The 22,076-nt window shown below is 42.4% G+C and overlaps 2 protein-coding genes across 7 annotated transcripts in view; both read left to right on the top strand.

Annotated features, from left to right (window-relative positions):
- Window positions 1-958: 958 nt before the first annotated feature.
- LOC140594265 (piwi-like protein 1) lies at window positions 959-21,340 on the top strand. 5 transcript variants are annotated; one of them, XM_072725173.1, is made up of 16 exons: window positions 959-1,842; window positions 2,437-2,651; window positions 3,411-3,529; window positions 4,159-4,239; window positions 4,549-4,746; window positions 6,809-6,920; window positions 9,963-10,089; window positions 10,302-10,419; window positions 10,795-10,909; window positions 11,384-11,571; window positions 12,727-12,799; window positions 14,921-15,121; window positions 15,261-15,364; window positions 17,988-18,058; window positions 18,457-18,613; window positions 21,216-21,302. In XM_072725173.1, exons 2-16 carry the CDS (start codon window positions 2,529-2,531, stop codon window positions 21,280-21,282), a joined length of 1,854 nt encoding a protein of 617 aa, XP_072581274.1. In that variant the 5' UTR covers window positions 959-1,842; window positions 2,437-2,528; the 3' UTR covers window positions 21,283-21,302. The 5 variants fall into 5 exon arrangements, with proteins under 5 accessions (XP_072581274.1, XP_072581275.1, XP_072581276.1 ...); XM_072725174.1 differs by lacking the exon at window positions 18,457-18,613 and having other exon boundaries at window positions 960-1,842; window positions 21,216-21,312; XM_072725175.1 differs by lacking the exon at window positions 4,549-4,746 and having other exon boundaries at window positions 960-1,842.
- The window catches only part of LOC140594266 (uncharacterized), a 45,400-nt gene continuing 44,621 nt past the window's right edge, over window positions 21,298-22,076 (top strand). For both annotated transcript variants that reach the window (XR_011995030.1, XM_072725178.1), the window contains exon 1: window positions 21,298-21,430. Coding sequence is in view for 1 of the 2 variants with exons in the window: in XM_072725178.1 (XP_072581279.1) it covers window positions 21,400-21,430 (31 nt within the window). In the remaining variant the exon portion in view is untranslated. The remainder of the gene's footprint in view (window positions 21,431-22,076) is intronic.

Below are 22,076 nucleotides of genomic sequence, written 5' to 3'. Positions count from 1 at the left end.
GAATTAGGGAAGCTCTCAGCTTGGATTTGTTTAAATATGCTTTCTGGCCCTCTGTCCTTCTGGGTGCTCTCTGGAACCCCAGTGATACGTAATTCTTCCTTCTGAAGCTGTCATGTATTTCCCTTAACCTTTCCTCGTGGTCCTTTCATTGTTTTTCTCTGTTTTCCTCAGCTTCCTTCCTTGCCATCAAGGAGTCTTCTGTGTTGCTCATTCTTTCTTCCAGCACCTTATGCCTTGCCATTAGGACCCCCAATTTGGATTGCACCTCATTTAATTGATTTTTAACTTCAGCCTGATGAGATCTTAATTCTGCAGTTGTGAAGCCTCCACCCGCCCCGGGGGGAGGCAGGACCTCGGCCGTGTCCCCCGGGCCCTGGGCTCCGGGGCCTGTGCTGCCTGCACCGCGCTCCCGGGGCCGCGGCGGGCGCCCGAAGGCAGCAGGTGCAGCGCCCCGCCCGCCCGGAGCCCCCGCCTGCCCCCCTGCTTCTCCCTGAGGCCCCGCCGCCTGCGGCTCCAGCGCTGTCCCGAGCTGGGCCCGCGGGCCTGGGGCGCTCTGCCCCGGCCGTGCCTCGTCTGCTAGTGACCCCAGGAACCTGGGGACTCCGCCGCCCCTCCTGGGGTTCAGCCCGACGCCCCTCCTCTCCGGGGCTGGGCTCTAGGGGCGCCCAGGCTTTCCCGCCAGGCTGGAGCCATCTCCTCTGGCCTGCAGCTCCCCACCCCCCCACCTGCCCCAGGCTTCTTCCTTCCTTTCCCTTTCCCTTTCCTTTTCCCTTTCCCTTTCCCTTTCCCTTTCCCTTTCCCTTTCCTTTTCCCTTTCCCTTTCCCTTTCCTTTTCCCCCTTTCCTCCTTTCCCCTTTTCCCCCTTTCTCCTTTTCCCCCTTTCCCCCTTTCCCCCTTTCCCCTTTTCCCCCTTTCCCCCTTTCTCCCTTTTCCCCCTTCCCTTTCTCCCTTTCCCTTTCCCCCTTCCTGTCTTGTCTTGTTAGAAGCCAAAACTTTTCTCTCTGTAGAGTTCCGGCTGTTCTCTCTTTAAATCTCAGGTCACATTCGTAGGTGTTCAGGATGGTTTGGAAGTTCTGTCGGGAAGTTGGGGACCTGGTGAGGTGAGGACCCTACTCCTCCATCTTCATAAATCCCCTCTTTCAGGGTATTTGAAAGACTGCTTTGTCTTGTCCTCCAAATGGTGCCTCGTAAAGTCTGTACGCATATTTCAATGTAATTAAAAAATAGAGCCTTTTCCAGTAGCTGTTAAAAAGAACATCTCAGTTATTTTGTATCAAAGGCAATTTCATGCACTTTTTTTTTTTATAAACTGCTTATTCAGTCAGCATTTTCCAGTGCTCCTGAGAGGGCAGTGAGGTGCCAAGTGATTGGCCTATAAAGCTGCTGGCTAAGGACAAAGTTTCTGCTTGCACTCCGGACAAGTGTCTGGCGCAAAAGCAGATTCCATGGGGATGGATGTGGGGCTGGCCAGGCCGGCCACTGATGTGGGGTGGGCTCTTGTTCAGAGGGGTTTCCAGGTCCCATTCCCCCTTTCTGGTGACCAATGACTGAAATACCCTTTGGATTGTTGGACAGTCCTAACTTTCCTAACTCCAGCGACCTCAACTTAGTTTTACTTAATAGCTGGTGTTTAATATTGTCCTTTGTGGTTTTATGTTTCCTCCCTTTTTTTATTGTATAAGACTCATGGCTTTCACATCCGTTTCCATGTAGAGGAACTCCAGCTGGCGACTAGACTGCGGGCAACCTCACTGAAGGAGAGAAAGCATTTTGGGGGCATTTTTCGAGACCATGTGGTGGATACCCGACAGTACTTGGAACATGTTAGAGAGTCCACGACAGGTATGCTGGCCATTAACGACCCAGCCTGAGGGAATTGTTCACGTGAAACCTGTGCATGTTTGTGTTTAAGAGTGTGTGTAAAACTTCATCCCATCACTGTGAGTGGAGGTAACCTCCCAATCTGCTTACGTTGTTGTAATGGCACCTGATTTTGCAGAAACAGAGACTATTAGAGAGTCCTAGATGGACTCTCCATTTTTCTCTTCCTTTTATAGCCACTAAGACAGAATGACCCAGCTCTTTGAATGCACTGAGACTTTAGATAAAAGAAACCTAAGCATAATTACAACATTTACATTATTCTGGCTCCCCACCCACTCCCCCTGTTGGAAGCCTTGTGTTAGAGATCTTTCTTCTGATCTCTTGTTAAATATTTTAATCTTCTATTTTAACTCTCTAAATGTCTGCTTGAGTGAGGACTCCTCTAAATGGATGATACATACTCTGGACATCAGCTGTATGTAAATGTTTATGTGTTTGGTGGTTAATATCCTTGTTTGGCCTAACTTTGGCTTTCAGTATTGGGATGTCCACATTATTTAGGTACAGTCAGTCTGCTTGTTTCATTATTGACACGTGAATTCATTTTTGCAGGCACGCTGGGTAGACCTGTAAAGCTATTCACAAACCATTTCCGAGTGACGTCCCGCCCCCAGCAGGTCACATATAAGTACAACATTGACTACATGCCAGACATCGAGGATGGAAAAGTTCGTTCAGAATTGCTTTTGCAGCATAAAGCATTTATTGGAGAGTGCCATATATTTGATGGGAGCTCTTTATTATTACCTCACAAGCTACTGTTGCCGGTTAAGTACTGTTATTGGATGTTTTCTTTTTAAATTTTATTTACTTGATAGAGCAAGAGAGAATGAGCAAGAGGGCGGAGGAACAGGGAGAAGCAGTCTCCCCACTGAGCAGGGAGCACAACTCGGGGCTCAATCCCAGGACCTGGGATCACTACCTGAGCCAAAGGCAGATGCTTAACAAATTGAACCACCCAGTCACCCTAGACATTTTCTTGACCTTTGTTCTCTTCCTCTCACATCTTCACTGTTTTAAAGCAAATACCATTTTTGTACAACGATTTGAGGAGACCTGAAGATCTCTTGCCCATGGGATTTGTAACACCCACGTGCCATGTGTGCTTATCACTGATGTTCCCTCCTGCCTCATGTCAGTGCTTTTTTTTATGTCAGTGCTTAAAATGAATCTGAGAGCAAAATATATACATGTTTTTACATTTTCAAAGGCAAATATGGGTCAAGTGCTGATGAAGTATTGAATAGTTTTTATCTTTCAGCAAAAACATTAGAAGGACTTAATATTTTTTCAATAAACATCTATTTACCAAATGGATAATCTACAGGAGCTCATTTAAGTTAAAAAAAAGTAGTTGTAAATGTTTAATTCTGACTCCTCACTTTAGCCTTATAAGTCTTGTATTGTCCCTGCATGTGTCACACTGGTGTGTTTTATACCCAGGTGACCTATTGATTTGTGGTTCAATAATGAGCTTATTGTCTTCGGAAGGACTGCTAGACCCTCTTGTTTTTTCTTTATCTCAGAAAACGGAATTGGTCAGCCTACTGAAAAACCAGGTTGTGAAGCTGACCATTGAATTCATCAGCGAACTCTCACCCAACTCACCAGACTGCTTACGCTATTACAACATTCTCTTTAGAAGGTGTGTTTATAAGCTTTAGTTTCCTTGAGATATGACTGTGTTCATGTGTCAGTGGCATTGAACATAGACATTTGCTCCTAGAATTTCATGTTCTTGACACCTCCTCATCCTGAGAGGGCAACGGATCTTGGGGATGAAATGGGACTTGACCCTCACCTAGACATGCTTAAGTTCTGTGGCCTATCCTCAGTATTCTCCCTGCCTACCCCCATATCCTGTGCCTGGACCTGCCTGGAAGGAGGAGCATACATCGAGTATGCATGCCTATGCATATTTCTCCCTAGAGCAAATGCACTGGTTTTTTATTTTGTAGTAACAGTGGTGGACAAATATCCCAAATTGGAGGCACGTCATCTGCAAAAGATGTTTTGGTTCATTTCTGGGAATGGAGGATATCCTAATGGTCTTTCCATGACAGTTTGTTGTATATAAGGGAAAGGAGGGGAAAACAGAGGATAAATGGACCTTAATATCTACCTCACAATATAATTTACTTGTACCAGGTACATCTGTTTATTATGTGTAATACAAAGTTGCTGGCAGATTTTTCCCCCTAATGTATCCTCATGTGTATTACCAAATGCTTAATATTCATACTATTTCAACAAAACTTATTCTTCAATTTTTAGAATTTTGAAGCAGATGAATTTGAAGCAAGTTGGTCGCAACTATTATAACAAGCAAGAGGCCACTGAGTTCTTCGATCACAAGTTGGTATAAAATAGTTTCATGTAATGTTTGTAATGTATACATCTAAATCCCATAGATTCTCACATGCATACATATGTAGGTATATATGTGTAAGCCTGTGGTTGATGATAAAATGGTTTAACAAAAATTAGGTATAACTAGCACAGCAGGTAAATCTCTATTGGAAAGGTCCTTCAAAAGACCATTTCTTATTAAAAATAAGAGATGAAACGGCTTGACTCTCAAGTGCCTTTTTAGGGCCCTGTGACACTTGCTCTATACTCAGAGCTTGGAGTTTGATAATCCCATCTAACGTGTTCTATTTGCAGGCTGGTCATCTGGCCTGGATACGTTACTTCTATTTTTGAGTATGAAACCAGCATTACCCTCTGTGCTGATGTGAACCATAAACTGCTCCGAATGCAAACAGCTTATGATTTAATAACAGGTCTTCGTGATCCACAAACCAGAAAGGAAGATGTTGAGCAAGTTTCTAAAGAATTAATCGGGTCAATTGTTTTTACACTGTAAGTCTGCTTAAAAAAAAAAAAAAACAACAAACCTATCCCATTACTTTGATCACCACCCCCACCCCGAGAAGATGTTCCCATAGTTCTCAAACCACTCAGTAGTTAAAGTTCAGAAGCTGACCTGGCATGGCAATGGCCAAGTCAGTCCATGCTTTTCTCATCTAGGTCTATTGCATGAGAGAGGGATACGTGTCATTTGTAGACTTCGCTGTTCTTAATTCCTAATGCTGATCCAGTCATCTTGTGGAACCCTGTCCTGCACATAACAGAATATATTCCTTCCAAATTTCTTTTGCTTTGTGTCTAACTAGTTAAAAAAAAATCAGGGCTTAATTAGATAGAACCTATGGGCAAATTTCCACTTGAAGTTAGTTTTTTCCTCTCCCTTTAAACCAGACACTTTGAGTGTGGATTGAAAGTTGTTTAGCAACATCATCTTAAGAGTAAAGTTGAGGACTTTTGCTCCCTAATTTCAAAACATATAAAGCTAGTAATCAAGACAGTGGCAAAAGGACAGATGAAAAGATTGATGGAATAGAATTGAGTCCCAAAGTCAGTTTATAGTCAGTTTCTTTTTTTCAACAAGAGTGTCAAGACAGTTTAGAGAAGGAATACTCTTTCAGCAAATATTGCTGTGACCACTGGGTATCCACCTGGCCCTTCCTGACACAATATACAAAATTAACTCCAATTTCACTCCAAGATAAACTCAAAATAGACCTCAATGTAAGTGTTAAAAGTTTAAAAGTCTTTGAAGAAACTATAGGAGTAAATCTTCTTTAGGTGAGCAAAACCCTTATAGGACACCAACAGAGAAGGGATGACAAAAGAAAAGTATAAATTGTACTTCATCAAATTAAACACGTTTGTTCTTCAAAGTCAAAAGTGAAAAACAATGGATAGAAAGGTGATTTGCAATTGTTTTCTCTCAATCTCATAACTTGCATCTATTTAAGTAAAGAACAGGTACAAGTCAAAAGATAACTTTTAAAAAATGGGTAAAGGATCTGAATCAACATTTCTCTGAACAAAATATAAAAATGATCCATAATCACATGAAAATATACTCAATGTTATTAGCCATGAGGGAAATGCAGAGTAAAACCACAGTGAAATAGCACTTCGTACCCACTAGGATGGCTAAAATTAAGAAAGCAGATACTAGGGATCCCTGGGTGGCGCAGAGGTTTGGCGCCTGCCTTTGGCCCAGGGCGCGATCCTGGAGACCCGGGATCGAATCCCACATCGGGCTCCCGCTGCATGGAGCCTGTTTCTCCCTCTGCCTATGTCTCTGCCTCTCTCTCTCTGTGTGACTATCATAAATAATAAATAAAAAATTTAAAAAAAAAAAAAAAAAAAAGCAGATACTAAATGTTGGCAAGGATGTGAAAAATCTGAACCAACCCTCAAACGTTGCTGGTATAAATGTGAAATGGTATGATCTCCTTGGAAAACAGTATGGCACTTCCTCAACATGCTAAATATAGTGTGGCCATGTGATCCAGCAGTTCTATTCCTGGTTATGTACCCAAGAAAAATGAAAACTTATGGCCAATGTACCAATTTTGTAGACCTGACAGCATTATTCATAATAGCTTAAGAGTGTAAACAACTTGAATGTTCATCCGCTGAAACATATATCCCATTATAGATATGCTATGTTTTTATTTGGCAATAAGTAGGAATTAAGTACAAGTATATGCTATAGCAGGAATGAATCTCGAAAGACATTATGCTGAGTGGGAGAAGGCAGTCAGGAAGGGTCACATATCGTATGACTCAATTCCTATGCAACAGGTCAGGTAGGCAAACGTATAGGATGGACTTTAAACTAGCAGTTATCTAAGGACTGGGGAAGTTGAGTGGACATGAGGAGTGACTGCTCGTGGTTGTGGTGTTTGGGTTGTGTTGAAGAGTGTACAACTCGGTGAATATATTGAATATAATAAAGCTGATATATCCTGCAATTACCTGTAGGATTTAAAGCCTATTAATTCTTGCCTGATCCCATGCTATGAATACATTAGGAATAATACCATATATTGTGAATATTCCACAGGTATAACAACAAAACCTATAGGGTGGATGCTATTAATGGGGAGGATAATCCCAGAACCAAATTTAAGAAATCAGGTGGTGCTGAAATCACCTTTGTAGACTACTACAGGGAGGTATGCAATCTTTTATTTCAGTATGTCTAAATATTTTTTCTTATTTAATCAAATATGTCTCCTATGTATAACTGATAGTCACATGTTAGATCATAAGTCAAAATCTATATATTACAGGGTTTCTCTTGGAGGGTATTATAACTTACATGAATTTGTCCATGTATTTGGGTACCTTGTATATATGTTACATAATTAGAATGGCTCCAATAAGACCTCTTTAATGAGTCTTGGACATGGCTATGATAGTTTTAAACATGTTGATGGATTGGTGGGTTGAAAATAAAATATGGCAAAATTTCAGATATGAGGACTTCACCTATGTAGAAGTTTCAGCTCTCTAGGACTTGGTTCAAAATGAAAAAGTGAAAAATTACTATCAGAAATTATGTCACTTGTGTGCTAAATCTCATAACTCATGGATTCCTCAATCTTTTTTTTTTATTTTTTTATTTTTATTTTTTTTTAATTTATTTATGATAGTCAGAGAGAGAGAGAGAGGCAGAGACATAGGCAGAGGGAGAAGCAGGCTCCATGCACCGGGAGCCCGATGTGGGATTCGATCCCGGGTCTCCAGGATCGCGCCCTGGGCCAAAGGCAGGCGCCAAACCGCTGCGCCACCCAGGGATCCCGGATTCCTCAATCTTTATTCACAAAGAAACAAGTAAACTTCATGAACAAAGATGCACTAGGTGGTGAGGTTGGTTCTCTAGCTTTGGCAGTTAAGAGAGAATTCAAGGAGTTAGAGATATTTATAGCAAACGGAAAGAACTTAGAAAAGCATAAGCTGGGTTTTTTTTTTCTCTAAATTTTATTAGGAATCCAAAACCTAGCTACTTGGAAGCACTGAGAGTACACAGCCATTCAAGGGTATGGTGCTATTATGGCATCATCCCCACTTGTGCTCCACGCTTAGTACTTACTTGTTTAACCTGAAAGCATGTAATGAGTGCTCATTATACAACTTGGGTATACATTGGTAAGACTACTGAGTTCTCTGTTCTTAAGGAACTTGCATCCTTGTAGCAGGAAGAGAGATGGCAGACAAGAAGAAAGCATGTATTGGGGGAAATCTATGCAGATAATCAAGAGGTGTTATGGAGAATGTCTGGTGGCTTAGACTGCTGGTCATAGAAAGCTCTGAGTAGCTGGCATGTGACTGTCAGAAAGGAGCAAGCTGTGTGCAGATTGGTGAGAAGAATTGTCTCTTACACCACTTTCAGGATGGGCATGATGTATCCAGATCCCAAACAAGGCTAGAGTGTCCTGTCAAGAAATAAACCCAGTTGTGGGTGGGACGTGTACAGGGTTGCAGGATATGACGTCAGAGGAGGACGTGGGAGCCACACTGTATAAAGTTCTATCCACCTACACACATTGGATTTTACCGTTAAGTGAGACTATACAGATAGATGAAATGGGGCACTTTATTTTACAGATGTGGGTCTAATGTACAGGGAATGTATGGGTACAGGGAATATGCGGGTAAAAAGGGAGGCAGGGACACCAGTAGGGAGGTGCTTAAGTCCATTTAGATCAGTGATAATGGTAACCTGGATTAGAAAGGGAATGGATGGGGCAGACAAGAGGACTTTTGATGGCTCAAATGTAGTGAGTAATGGTAAGAGGAGTCTCTGGCTTTATCTGAGGAAGTGAGTGGAGGCTGGCATCACTTATTGCAATGGGAGATTCTGTGTGAGGAGCTGGCTTGGGGATTGTTGGGTTGACATAGCCTATGATGGAGTTGCAGACAGGGATATCAGGCTGATATTTGCTTGCTCATTCTCCAGATTTTACTTCAAAAGTCATTGGTTTAGGTGACCTTTGAAATGACTTGAGTAGTCTTGGGATGTCCTGGTGGGAACTCAGTATAATAACAGATGGCAATCTAGTTGTGTTGTCATGAGATCTAGAAAAATCCTGAAATCCATAGATGAGCCCTTAAAAGGAAAGCACAATCCTGGCTTGCAGAAAAGCTTTCATAGTAATGCAAAGTGGGACAAGGAAATTCCTGTGGAGATGCAGAAGTTGGTGTTGTAGGAGATCCGTCTGGGATATCACAGGACAGCCATGAGAATTAATAGTGTGTTTCTCAAAGTTCTCGACAGAACAGCTTGTACAAAGGCTGTGCTAGTCTCAGTGGTGGGAGTGGTGATTGAGGCCCTAAAATGATGCCATGATTCCGCACACATGTATATACATATACTTGCACAAGCTCCTGCCTTAAGACTCTAGAAGCAGGGGAACGGAGGTGAATCCCAGCTGCCTTTCAAATAACTACAGAGAATTAAAAGTAGTAGTTCAGCTCCAGAGGTAAAGCACCATGAACACTGGATTTGAAGTCTTCTTGTCTCTGGAACTCCTTTGACATTCTCAAGATACTTAACCAATCCCACCAGAATTCATGTGGCTAACTGGTGACTGATGAGGATCTCACTGGTCAGCATGGAAGGATCTATGACAGACCATCACTTTATGTGGGAGAGGAAAGGCACTTTATTGTACAGGAATTGCAGCCTAGGGATAGGAGCTTCTGGATAGATGTCTTGGCAAATGCCTTTTCCTGGCGGAAAAGTTTCGATGATGCAGGAGGCATGTTTGGAATAGCTGTAGTATTGCAGCTGCAAGGAGTGACCAGGTTTGTCGTCCCCCATTAATGTGGGAATCCTCTTCAAAGTTCTTAATTACATCCTTAATTTTTTAAGGCAGTACTATAGTGAGAAATATGTAATTCAAGGCTTGGTCCTGCATTTACCTATAGCAAGTCAAAGAAGGCTGGTACAGTGACCCCAACACAATGTTTATGAGAGTCTTGTTCTCCTGGGCCATGTGTGCTTACAAGGAAAAAAGAGGTCATCCCTGGGACATCTAAATTAAGAGACTATTAAGAGTATCTTTAACGTGTTCTTAAACTTGGGGAAATAGTCTTCCTAGCACACCCCTGGGCCTCTGTTGGTGATCCAGACTTTTTTGTACCTATTTAGGTGACTTGACTAGGCTTTGCTGACAGTCACACCAGTGTTCTTTCTCACCTCTTTTGAGCAGCAGTATAATACAGAGGTTACTGACCTAACTCAGCCACTGTTGATCAGCAAAGGCAAATGGAAAAAGAGCCAACAGGACACACCCCATAAGCCTATAATGCTGGTTCCTGAGCTATGCTACCTGACAGGTACTTCAGATTTATGCAGTCCTCATAGAAGACCACCCCTTTCAAGCCCCAGATGTTATGATGTAGAAGTACAGGCTTCTCACAGTACTCCATAATGACCCAGAGCTGTGTTCTCTCCATTGGCTCTTCCTCTTCCAGATAAAATCATCAAGGCTTCTTCACATACATATTTATTCTTGCTTGTTTAGCTATATCTTCTTAACTTTTTAAAGGTCTATCAGATAAAATGCGAAAAGACTACAGGGTGATGAGAGACTTGGCTCTTCATATGAGGTTGGATCCAGAAAGAAGGCAGCACGAATTACGGAAACTGATGAATACTATACAAACGTAAGTCCTATTCTTCTCTCTGTGTCTTTGTGTGTGTGTCCTGAAGATGAGACCCGTGCAGAACTCTTGATATCTCAGATTCTCCAACTAAAAAACAACAGGTTGGAAGAAAACGACCTCTTGTGGGAACAACTCTATTTGTTCCATTGATGCAAAGTTAGAGGAGGTCTGGAGGGGAAGAACAAAATAGAAAGACCCTAAGCACAAATGTGAGAGAGGACATGATTTCAGAGTACTAGAAACCCTCTCTCTGCAACATGTCAATACAGAAGACAAACAACAAGGCATCTTAGATTAAAGGAGAATTTTGCAAATGGATCATCATTTTTGCTTATTTCCTTTGGTTCTATTCTGTGGAAATATTTTAACTTTCAGAAATAGGGAGGTACAACGGGAACTTCAACTCTGGGATTTGAAATTTGATACCAACTTCGTGTCCTTCTCGGGAAGGATCTTGAAAGAAGTAAGAATTTTTCAAGGAAGAAGAGCGGTAAGACAGCTTCAAAATGGTCATGTTCTAGTTACTCTTGCAGTCATTTGGGGCCAAATGAATAATAATGCAGAGGACCTAAGTCAGGTCAGTAACTCACTGCTCTCTCTTCTTGGGCTGTTTGTCCTTTCTCTAGGGGAGAGCGAGCAGGTGTTCAGTTAGAAAGCATGTAACATCCTTGGCATATAGTAAACTCTATAGTTTACCATGTTTGGAGTTGTGGACATCTCTCGTGGCAAAACAATCTGCCAAGTATATCCTTAAGAGTCAAATAGCTAGAATCCAAACAATCCAGAGTAACCCATGATAGAATCCCAGTATTACTTACCACTATCTTAAGGGAAGAGTATGTAATTCAGTTATGACCAAAGTTTAAAATTGTAACGTTTCAGTAGGAAGTAGCAAGAATTTGCAATAGAAAGGCTCTTTGTCGGTATTTCTTTAAAAATTGAAGTCTTATACTATGTCTTCCAGTTTGACTCCCATCCACAGTTTGCAGATTGGTCGAGAGAGACCAGAAGTGGACCCTTACTCAATGTGAAGTCACTAGATCATTGGCTAATACTCTATCCTACGAGAAATTATGGAGCGGCCTCATCCTTAGTACAGAGTCTACGGAAAGTCACACCCACCATGGGCATAGCTATGAGAGAGGCAAAAATGTAAGTAGAGCTGAAATTAAGATCTATAACAACCGATCTTCAAATCGGAGGTAAAGTGGAGTCAGATTATATTAAATTATAGGAATTGGTCACTGTATTAAAACCCTGGAGGTTTGTAAACAAAAAAGCCTAATCTATTCCAATTAACTGTAAAATAGGCTTTGGGGATATATAGTTTGTGGCTATTGGGATACATGCTGAGGAAGCCAAACATTGAACTTATTTTTGTTTTAAGAACAAACTTATCAGGGTACTTGGGTGGCTCAGTCAGTTAAGCATCTGACTCTTGGTTTTGGCTCAGATCCAGCTGGGTGCTCAGTGGAGAGTATGCTTAAGATTCACTCTCTGCCCCTCCCCTTATGTGTGCATTTTACCCCTACGCAAATAAGCTCAGGAGTTATGGAAACTGTCTGATGTACAGGCAGCAGGGCAAGATTTCTAACACGTGCTCAGACCTCCAACAGGACATGGGGTCATAAGAAAGAGCAATTACTGTTTGGTTGCTTTCTAACTATAATGGAAGATCCTCAAAGTATTATTTCTAACATGATGATGCTTCTAGGAAGATTTTTTGGGGATAATCCTCAATCAGACTAGGGAAATTCCTTTCTCATTTTAAAAATTTCTTTTCACATGAATGAATGTGGAATTCTATCAAATGCATTTTGTACTTTTTTTTTTTTTACATTTAATCTGCAATTATTTTTCCTATAATTCACCACACTAACTGTTTCTTTTTCTGAAGATTGCATTTCAGGCTTACTGTCACCCTAGGCCCATGGTATTCTACTTTTTTTTTTTATGATTTTTAATTTACTTATCTGATAGAGAATGAGAGCTATCACAGGAGGAGAGAAAGAGAAAGAGGCACTGAGCAGGGAGCCTGATATTCTAATATCATTGCTACTTTCAAGTTATTCTTTGGTTTTTGAACGTATATGATTTAATGATTTTACTCTGTCAATGGGACACCTGAGTGGCTCAGCGGTTTAGCTCTCGCTCAAATAAGTAAATCTTTCATGACCATTAGTTAAAAGTAGTTTTTTTTTTTTTTTTAACATTGTACCTTGTTTTTATGTGGTGCTCCATTGGCTGCATAAAACGTTTGTTACATACTTAACTTTTGAATACAGATGATATATACTTATTTTCTAGGCTTGAAGTAAGTGATACAGTCCAGTCCTATACAACCGTCTTAGAAAATCATGTTTCCTCCAAAACACAGATGGTAAGTTTCTATTTGATAGCACTTCCTTTTTTTTTTTTTTCAGATTTTATTTATTTATTCATACAGATGCAGATAGAGAGAGGCAGAGACACAGGCAGAGGGAGAAGCAGGCTCCATGCAGAGAGCACGACGTGGGACTCGATCCAGGGTCTCCAGGATCACACCCTGGGCTGCAGGCGGTGCTAAACCGTTACACCACCGGGGCTGCCCCCACCCTTTTTTTTTTTTTTTTTACAAAGATTTTATTTATTCATGAAAGAGACAGGAGAGACAGAAGCAGGCTCCATGCAGGGAGCCCGATGTAGGACTCCAGGATCATGCCCTGGGCCAAAGGCAGGTGCTAAACCGCTGAGCCACTCAGGTGTCCCATTGACAGCAGCTTCCTGTCTTACCTTGTAGTGTTATAAATCTCATCTGTTAGATCTTGAGTGTCTACCACTCAAAATTAATCTCAAGTGCCCTTTCTTTGGCAGGGACTTGTCTTCAATTTCTGTCCTTTCCTGTCTCTGAGGCTGTCAGCCTGTTCATGGTCTCTGACCTTTCAGCCATGTTCACTGGAGAGTGGGCAAACACTTTGGGAGAAAGTGGCCTCAATTGCTGAGATCATCTCTCTGGGTCCCTACTTCTTTCCTGTCTTAACCTAATAACTCTTTATGACCTTGTTAGACTGCCTGAGCCCCAAACAGGCACAGTCCCTGTGTTTTCATCAGTTTGAACAGCTCTTCTTAGGAGGAGACTGGCCTATGCTATTCCAGAAGCTGAAATTGTAGGATGCATTACCTGACCACTCTCTGAATACTCAGAAATCATCACAGAAAAAATTAGAATCTAGATTTTGCAATTGTACTTAAAAGCCTGACGTATTGAGCTATTGAAATATACATAAATACGTATATTTATATATGTGTATATATAAATAAATGGAGGTGTGTGTGTGTGTAATCTGTACCCAAAAGATTAGGTGCTTTAAGAAAAGCATATCTATAAGTTAGTTTAGCCTTCATCTTTAAGTGATCCCAACAGGCATGGAGAAATCCTAAGCCAATAATGGATTGGTGTCCTTTCAAACACACACATTGACTGCAGTCTATTACAATTAGAAATCATTAAATCATATACATTCAAAAACCAAAGAATAACTTGAAAGTAGCAATGATATTAGAATATCAGGCTCCCTGCTCAGTGCCTCTTTCTCTTTCTCTCCTCCTGTGATAACTCTCATTCTCTATCAGATAAGTAAATTAAAAATCATAAAAAAAAAGTAGAATACCATGGGCCTAGGGTGACAGTAAGCCTGAAATGCAATCTTCAGAAAAAGAAAGTGTGGTGAATTATAGGAAAAATAATTGCAGATTAAATGTAAAAAAAAAAAAAAAAGTACAAAATGCATTTGATAGAATTCCACATTCATTCATGTGAAAAGAAATTTTTAAAATGAGAAAGGAATTTCCCTAGTCTGATTGAGGATTATCCCCAAAAAATCTTCCTAGAAGCATCATGTTAGAAATAATACATTGAGGATCTTCCATTATAGTTAGAAAGCAACCAAACAGTAATTGCTCTTTCTTATGACCCCATGTCCTGTTGGAGGTCTGAGCACGTGTTAGAAATCTTGCCCTGCTGCCTGTACATCAGACAGTTTCCATAACTCCTGAGCTTATTTGCTTAGGGGTAAAATGGGGATACTAGTCTTGATCTCAGTAGGTTATTGAAGAATTAACTGAGTCAAGTACAATGCTTGGCAAGTGCTCTCACATAGCACCCATCATGTAAGGGGTGACGTTCCTGATGATGGTACGTTTCAGTCTGTGCTTGTTAACCCTCTGTGTCAACTTCATGATAAACTCCTAGAAACAGAATAGCCAGGACGTAAAGACTTTGCAAGTGCAAGTGATTCATGCATATTGCCCATGCCTGGCTCCTAGGCTCTTTCCTCTTCCATATGCTCACCTTCGCCATTATTGAATGGAATGGGATTCCAGACCCTTTACCCTCCTGGGCCAGCTGTGGATTGAATGAACAGACTCTGTTCCTCCACCTAGGTAGTTTGCTTGACGTGACATCCACTTCTCCCATTACTGTGGTTTCATGTCCTCGGTAGTCTTGTTGCTTTCTTTCAAGGTCCTTTGCGTGCTGTCCAGTGAAAAGAAAGACCTGTATGATGGCATAAAACAATACCTGTGTGTCAAGTGTCCGACCCCAAGCCAGTGTGTCGTGGCACGGACCTTAGACAAACCCCAGACGCTGATGACCATTGCGACAAAGATTGCCCAGCAGATGAACTGCAAGATGGGAGGAGCCCTCTGGAAGGTGGAGACAGGAGTACGTTGGATTTCATTGCCTTCTCTTTATTTCACTTGTGTTCAGTGGAATTTAAGACTCAACCATCTTAAACGCAGTTGCTTAATTGTGCTTCTATTGTGTTCTAACTCAATGTCTTACCTTTTTTAAAAAATTTCAGTTACAGAATGCGATGTTCATTGGTATCGACTGTTTCCATGATATTGTAAATCGGCGGAAGTCAATTGCAGGCTTCGTGTCCAGCATCAATCAGGAATTGACGCAGTGAGTGGGCGTAGGCAGACATTGTGTAGATGGCAACTAGCTGTAGACCAAACAGGAGAGGTGGGCCTAACTAATGTTTGTTGACGAGGGCCATGGGCAGGGTATTCTCTTCCTCTTCTGGCAAAGTTATGCTCCAAATACATTTGATGTGGAAGGGTCTATATCATTTTTCTGTTGCTGCTTAACAGATGACGACAAACATGGCAGCTTAAGAGGACACTCCTGTGTCTGCGCGAAGGTCTGTCAGGCAGCCATCAGGTTGGCCATGTTGGCCAAGCCACATTCTCCTCTGGAGGCTTGAGGTCCTATTGCAAGTGCACATCCTTGTGGTAGAATCTTTTTTTTGTTTTGTTTTTGTTTTTGGTAGATGAAGGACAGAGGTCCCCCTTTCCTTGCTGGCTGCCAGCTACAGGCCTGTTTCAGCTCCTGGGACTTCATCCATATTCCTTCTCGAATGCCCTGCTCCCCCAGAGCACACAGTCCTTGTTCTCCTTCAAATCTCTCTTCCCCCTTCTGCTATCTTGCTTTTTCAGGGGGTTATGAAATTAGATAAGGTCCATCTGGAAAATCTTCCCTAAAGCCAACTGTGACATAGGACATAATCACAGGGGCGATACAATAGTCACAGATTCCAAGCGTTAGATTTCTGCTCACTGGGGGCTCTGATGATCAGTGAGTCTCCCCATTAACACACGGGGAAGGACTCAGGCCCCACATGGGGAAGACAGACCTAGGAATACAATCAGAAGCCTATAGGTACAGGATCTGCTCTTCACAGATCTATATGTAATGGATCTGCCGAAGAACATATGCTTCCATATCTCATGTTTCTCCCTTGCTCCAGGGATACTTTTGTTTTCTGTGCTTAGAGTAGAACCTACCTTCAAAGGAGTTTGCACATTCTTCAGTTTAGTTTCTTGAGCATTAGCATGTGTATGACCATCACCAATCACTGTTATGCTTCCTGAGGATTTACTAGCCCCCTTGGTATAATTACAGAGTATTCTTTAAGGGGGTCCATTTTTATTTTCATGAATGGCATCAATTATTCCAGTCTAGTTCCAGTTCTAGTTTAATATAATATTGGTTTGCTTTTATGGTGGGAGGGCATGTGGAAAATAATGTTTCAATCATGGAAAGAAATTAAGCTCTCATTCGGTTCATTTTTAAATTTTTAATTCTTTTAAATTGGAGTTCAATTTGCCAACATAGAACACCCAGTGCTCATCCCGCCAAGTGTCCCCTCAGTGCCCATCACCCAGTCACCCCAACCCCTACCCACCTCCCTTTCCACTACCCCTCGTTTCCCAGAGTTAGGTGTCTCTCATGTTTTGTCACCCTCACTGAGATTTTCACTCATTTTCTCTCCTTTCCCTTTATTCCCTTTCATTAATTTTTATATTTCCCAAATGATTTCATTCAGTTCATAAATAATTTTGAACCCTTGCTTTTTTTTATGGTGAAAAAATTTATATTTAGATTTATAGTTGGCTGGACTCAGTTTAGATGATCCCAATTTTGTTGGCAACATCCAAAGCTCATAATCAGGAGCCAGTCGAACATATGCTTTCTTCTCTCCATCAGACCTGATCAAGGTGTTGACCTTCGCCACATCAGTGTCATAGAGCTTCTTTACAGCCTGTTTTATCTGGTGCTTATTGGCCTTGACATCCACAATGAGCACAAGTGTATTGTTGTCTTCTATTTTCTTCATGGCTGACTCAGTAGTTAAGGGGAACTTGATGGCATAGTGATCAAGCTTGTTTCTCCTGGGGGCTCTCTTTCGAGGATATTTGGGCTGCCTTTGGAGACACGGGGTCTTGGGTCATCGGAATGTAGGTGACGTGCAGATCTTTTTTTTTTTTTTTTTTGTGACTGCTCGCCTTTCACCACTTTCTTAGCTTTCAAAGCCTTTTCTTTGGCTTCAGCTTTGGGAGGGGCAGGGGCTTCCTTCTTCACCTTCGGCGCCATCTTCATGAAAGGGCGAACCCTTGCTTTTTGGCACAACATTTCCACTGCTCTGTTCTCAGCATTTGAACATACCATGATTTCATCTTGTAGACTGTAAATTCTGGGGAAAAAAAGCAGACAAATGTATTATATCATGTCAGGTCATTGCAATAGTTTGAAGCAATTAAAAAAACAGGGGATAGAAACTTGAGACCAGTATTGCTTGATCTGTTGGGAAGTGGTCAAGTAAAAATTACTGCTCCAAAGCAGGTGGTTCCCATAAAGCATGATTATGGATGAACCATTTTTTTAAGACCTCAGCTTGGAAGCAGGAATCTCCAGGAACACTGGCTATTTATTTTGGGTGTCCACCATGAGACGGCAGTAGTCCTGCACATTGAAAGTGCGTGTAATTTGTACCAATGTTAGTGAATGCTTCCATATTCCTATTTGTGTGCATTCACAATTTTAATAAATGCCTAGGGTACTGGAAGAGACCAATGCTTCGATCTCTGCAGAGGCATCAAAGAATGGATTCCTGATTGGATCTTCAGCTACTCATAGTGACTCCCCCCTCCCCGCCACCAGAGGTCCTAGATTAACTCAGGATGAAAAATAAGGGAATTTTTAAGACTCCTATCTCAAACTGACAGCTTATTTTTCTCCAAACAAGGTGGTTCTCTCAGTGCATTTTCCAGGAATCGGGGCAGGAGCTTGTGAACGGGCTTAAAACCTGCTTGGAAGGTTAGTGTCCCATCAAGATTGGTGTGCCTGACTCCATCTGGGTAGTTGTCTGCAAGTGAACACACTGTCCCCCCGGAGACGTCTGGCAATGCCTAGAGATGCGCTCCATTGTAACAGCTGGGATGGAGGTGCTACTGGCCTCCAACTAGCGGGTAGAGACCAGGCATGCTACAGAAGACAGCAACACCCATTCTGCCCCCACAAAGAATTATCTGGCTCAGAATTTCTGTAGTGGTGCTGTTGAGAAATGCTGAGCTCACGTGAAGACCAAAAGGCAGTGAATGTGTCCTGGAGGCTACAGGATTGAAAGAACATGAACCTAGAAGCTGTTACAAATAGCAGTGGCCAGTTGGTTCTGAGTTACGGCTTATTCACCCATGTTTCTGGTTTCCTTCCAGCTGCCCTGAAGCTCTGGTGTAAACATAATCAGTTTCTACCACAAGCTATCATTGTGTATCGGGATGGAGTTGGGGATGGTCAGCTTCAAGCACTGATGGATCATGAAGTCCCACAGATTGAGTCCTCCTTAAGATCTGTGTACCCTAAAGACTCTGGGTATATAAATTGTAAAGTGCAGATTTTGTAAACTCTACATTTCAGTCTCTGAAAGGAATATCACAGTTATGATCTGTGAATTAAGAGAGAGAACATGGCACAGAGGGCATCAGTTGCTGGATGGGGAATTCATTCTTTGACTTTCTGGTCCACACCCAAGTCAGAGGACAGAGCAGAACTAAAACGTTCCTGATTGTGTTCTCCCCCATGGAACCGCCTAAGAACCTGTTCCTTTTTTTCTAATCTCCCTGCAAGCCTTGATGTAGGAGGGCTTGTTAAGGTCAGGTACTTATTAAAATCCATAAACACAGCCTGGTGATGGTTTGTGTTTAGGCAACTTCTTTATTCTGGAGTTTTGTAGGTCCTGGGGCTGGGGAATGCCTCTCCTCTGCCTCCTCTGCTTGTCACTGGGGCCTGGTTCCCACCACAGATAGGAGCAGCCCCAACCTTGTGAGGAAGTTCCTCCCCCTAAGATGTGAGTGGCTGTAAATAGAAACCTCTCTTACTGCTTAGGTCAAGCTCATGGAGCTAGGACAGTAAAGTTGGTGTGTGGGGGGACTATACCTTCCACAGATTCTTCTGAAGGAATCCTGTGTGTGTGGTGCTTCAAGTAGTTTGCGTGATCCTAAATAAAGCTGACTTTTTTGAAAAACAAACTTGAATTTTGGGGAATGACAGGTTTCATGGACTAACCTCCTGAATCAGTTTGGATTAGGCCCGTTACAAAAAAAAAAAACAACAAATTTCAGATGGATGGAAGATAGCAGAGTAGAGGTCCTCATGTCAGCTGGTCCCCCAAAATTAGCTACATAACTATCAAGCCATCCTGAACACCAATGAAATCAAGCCGAGTTGTAAGCAAGAATGGCTGAGTCTACAAATAGAAAAGTGAAAAAATGAAGTGGAGTGTGGAGAAGTAAAACGGAAAGGGATATATCAGAGGATAATGGGTGGGGTGGGGGAGGGAGCACGTGTAAGCCAACTTTAGGAAAGTGAAAGTTCAAATCTGGGCCCTTCAAAGTGTGCTCCTCTAGAGATGTCCCTGCCTGAAAGGGACTCATTGGTGAAAGGGTGCAGAACCACAGGTCAGTGCAGGGTGGCCGGGTCTCAATATTCCTGGAGGCCAGAAAGCATCCAGGTGCCTGAGCCAGCAGAGTTCCCAAGTACTGGTTCAGGGAAATGGCTTCAGATGAGCAAGCCTGCGAGAATGTTCAGTTTGTGGTGCCATCAACCACGATCTCCCGCCGGGCCAGGTGACCCCCGTCCACGTTGGGTCCATACAAGGGCCTGGAACACAGCCTGCACCTTCCTCTGGGAGAGGCAGAGTGGGTCAGCATTGGCCCGGTTGAACGTTCTCCTTGTGGGGGGCCAGCAACCACAGAAAGGGACACACCTCCCGTTCCTCCAGGAAGAGGGGGGGAGGGCAAGAGCGGCAAAGACTGCCTGAGGAAACCTAAACATTGCACATTTCCACGTCCCCCCAGGTCCCCTAGGGGAGAAATGGAGTAGGCAGGCACCATCGGAGTCTGCAGATTGGTCAATCACCACATCGCTCATCTCTGGGGCTGGAGATCGGGGTGTGGTCTTTTTGCCTCTCACCCCCCCAAAAAGACATGAAAGGTTTCAGGGAACAAAACCCTCACAGAGCAAACAGCCTGGCCCCCTGACAAGGTCGGTGCAACACCACCCAGGCACACACACCTGAGAATCTGTGCAGCAGGCCCTTCCTGGGAGGATCAGCTGGAAGGACAGGTGACCAGCACATTTCCTGACCAAACAGAAGTGGAACCTCCAGCACTGGGGAACATAGCACAGCAACTCAAGGTTTTCCTTGTATGATTCGGTTTTCTTTCAAGATACAGTCATCCTCTATTTTTTCCTTTATTCTCATCTCACCTAGTTTCTTGTTTTATCAAGTCTTCTTTTTGGAATCTTTTCTTTTTTAACTTTTATATTTTATTTATTTATTTATTTATTTATTTATTTATTTATTTATTTATTTATTTTAACTTTTATATTTTAATGATGTATTTTATTAAAAAGATTTTATTTATTTATTTATTCATGAGAGACAGAGAGAGAGGAAGAGACACAGGCAGAGGGAGAAGCGGGCTCCATGCAGGGAGCCCAACGTGGGACTCGATTCCGGGTCTCCAAGATCAGGCCCTGGGCCAAAGGCAGGCACCAAACCGCTGAGCCACCCAGGCGCCCCTAATGACATATTTTAATATTACTTGAGAAATGGACAGAGCAAAGGGGCAGACATTTCTCGAAAGAGGACCTACACGTGGCCAAAAGGCACGGGAAAGAATGCTCCACAACACCTGTGAACAGGAAAATACAATTCAAAAGCACAATGAGGTACCACGTTACACTGGTGAGAATGGCTAAATTTAACAACTAACGTTAGCAAGGATGTGGAGAAAGGGAGAAAGGGGAACCTTCCGGCCCTGCTGATGGGAAGGAAACTGGAGCAGCCACTCTGGAAAACAGTGCGAGGGTCCTCAGGCAGCTTAAAATAGAGTTTATGATACAAACTCTACTTATCTAACACTTTGTGATACAAAGTGTCTCCTCTCAAATACCACCCTTGTCTCCCCAGATGCACCCCTGTCTACAGAGCAGAAGTTGGTTGCTGTGCAGCTGCATTCACTTTGAAAGCACTATGAGGATACACGTTGCCCTGGTGACGGGAAACACCTCTGCCTTTCTTCCCACCTATCACTCTTTGAGCTGAGTGAGTGAGGAGTGAGGAGGTGATCAGCTCTCTACCTGGCGTTGTGACAATGGGCAATCTCAATTCTTTACACTGCGATGGTATGTTCCTAAAGATCTGAATGCTCTTTGCTACCAACTGGATGGTTAACTCTTTCTCTGACTATATTTCTCATTGTTTAGAGTTTCCTCTCCCCAAATTGTCATGCAGAGTTATATGTACGCGTTTTCGTTTGTTCTATTGCTCCATTTCTGTTTTTCGTTATTCTGCCAATCTAACTGCCTTGAATATTGTGCCTCCGTTTTGAAAAAATGTCTTACTCCCTATTATATCCTGCAGCCCTCATTTGTCATCACGAAGGACCTCACAGGGGGAAATATGGCCACGTCTATTTTCAGGTTTTGTTAGTGTCCAAAATTACATATTCAAAGTATTCATTTCAGAAATTAAGTGTGAATCCAGTTGATATGGAGGATACTTGTCATTGTTTATCAATGCTTTACAATGTCTTCCTTGCGTTTTTTCCCAAAATGGGGATCGAGTTCCGTATTTGCAGGGGCACGTTGCTACCTTCATCTGAATGGTTGCCCAAAAGTCAGCCTGTGAATGAGTGTCTCTGATTCCATTTATGCCCCAAACACACATTTCCTGTTACCCTTTGGGCATTTTCCAAAATTACACTTTATAGAGAGATCAATTTTATGCTATCCCTCATCCCATTCCTCCCCTCTTAAGGTGTAAGCATGG

The sequence above is a fragment of the Vulpes vulpes genome, chromosome 10, assembly GCF_048418805.1.
Source record: "Vulpes vulpes isolate BD-2025 chromosome 10, VulVul3, whole genome shotgun sequence".
NCBI lineage: Eukaryota > Metazoa > Chordata > Mammalia > Carnivora > Canidae > Vulpes > Vulpes vulpes.
The sequence above is the reverse complement of the archived record's forward strand: the minus strand, read 5'-3'. Positions and strand labels throughout refer to the sequence as shown.

Excerpts from the sequence above, each read along its gene's own strand:
- LOC140594265 (XM_072725173.1), top strand. The coding sequence starts at position 2,529 with ATGCCAGACATCGAGGATGGAAAAGTTCGTTCAGAATTGCTTTTGCAG. Across the intron at positions 4,747-6,808 it reads GGGTCAATTGTTTTTACACT|GTATAACAACAAAACCTATA; the intron begins GTAAGTCTGCTT and ends AATATTCCACAG. Across the intron at positions 12,800-14,920 it reads TTTCCTCCAAAACACAGATG|GTCCTTTGCGTGCTGTCCAG; the intron begins GTAAGTTTCTAT and ends CTTTCTTTCAAG.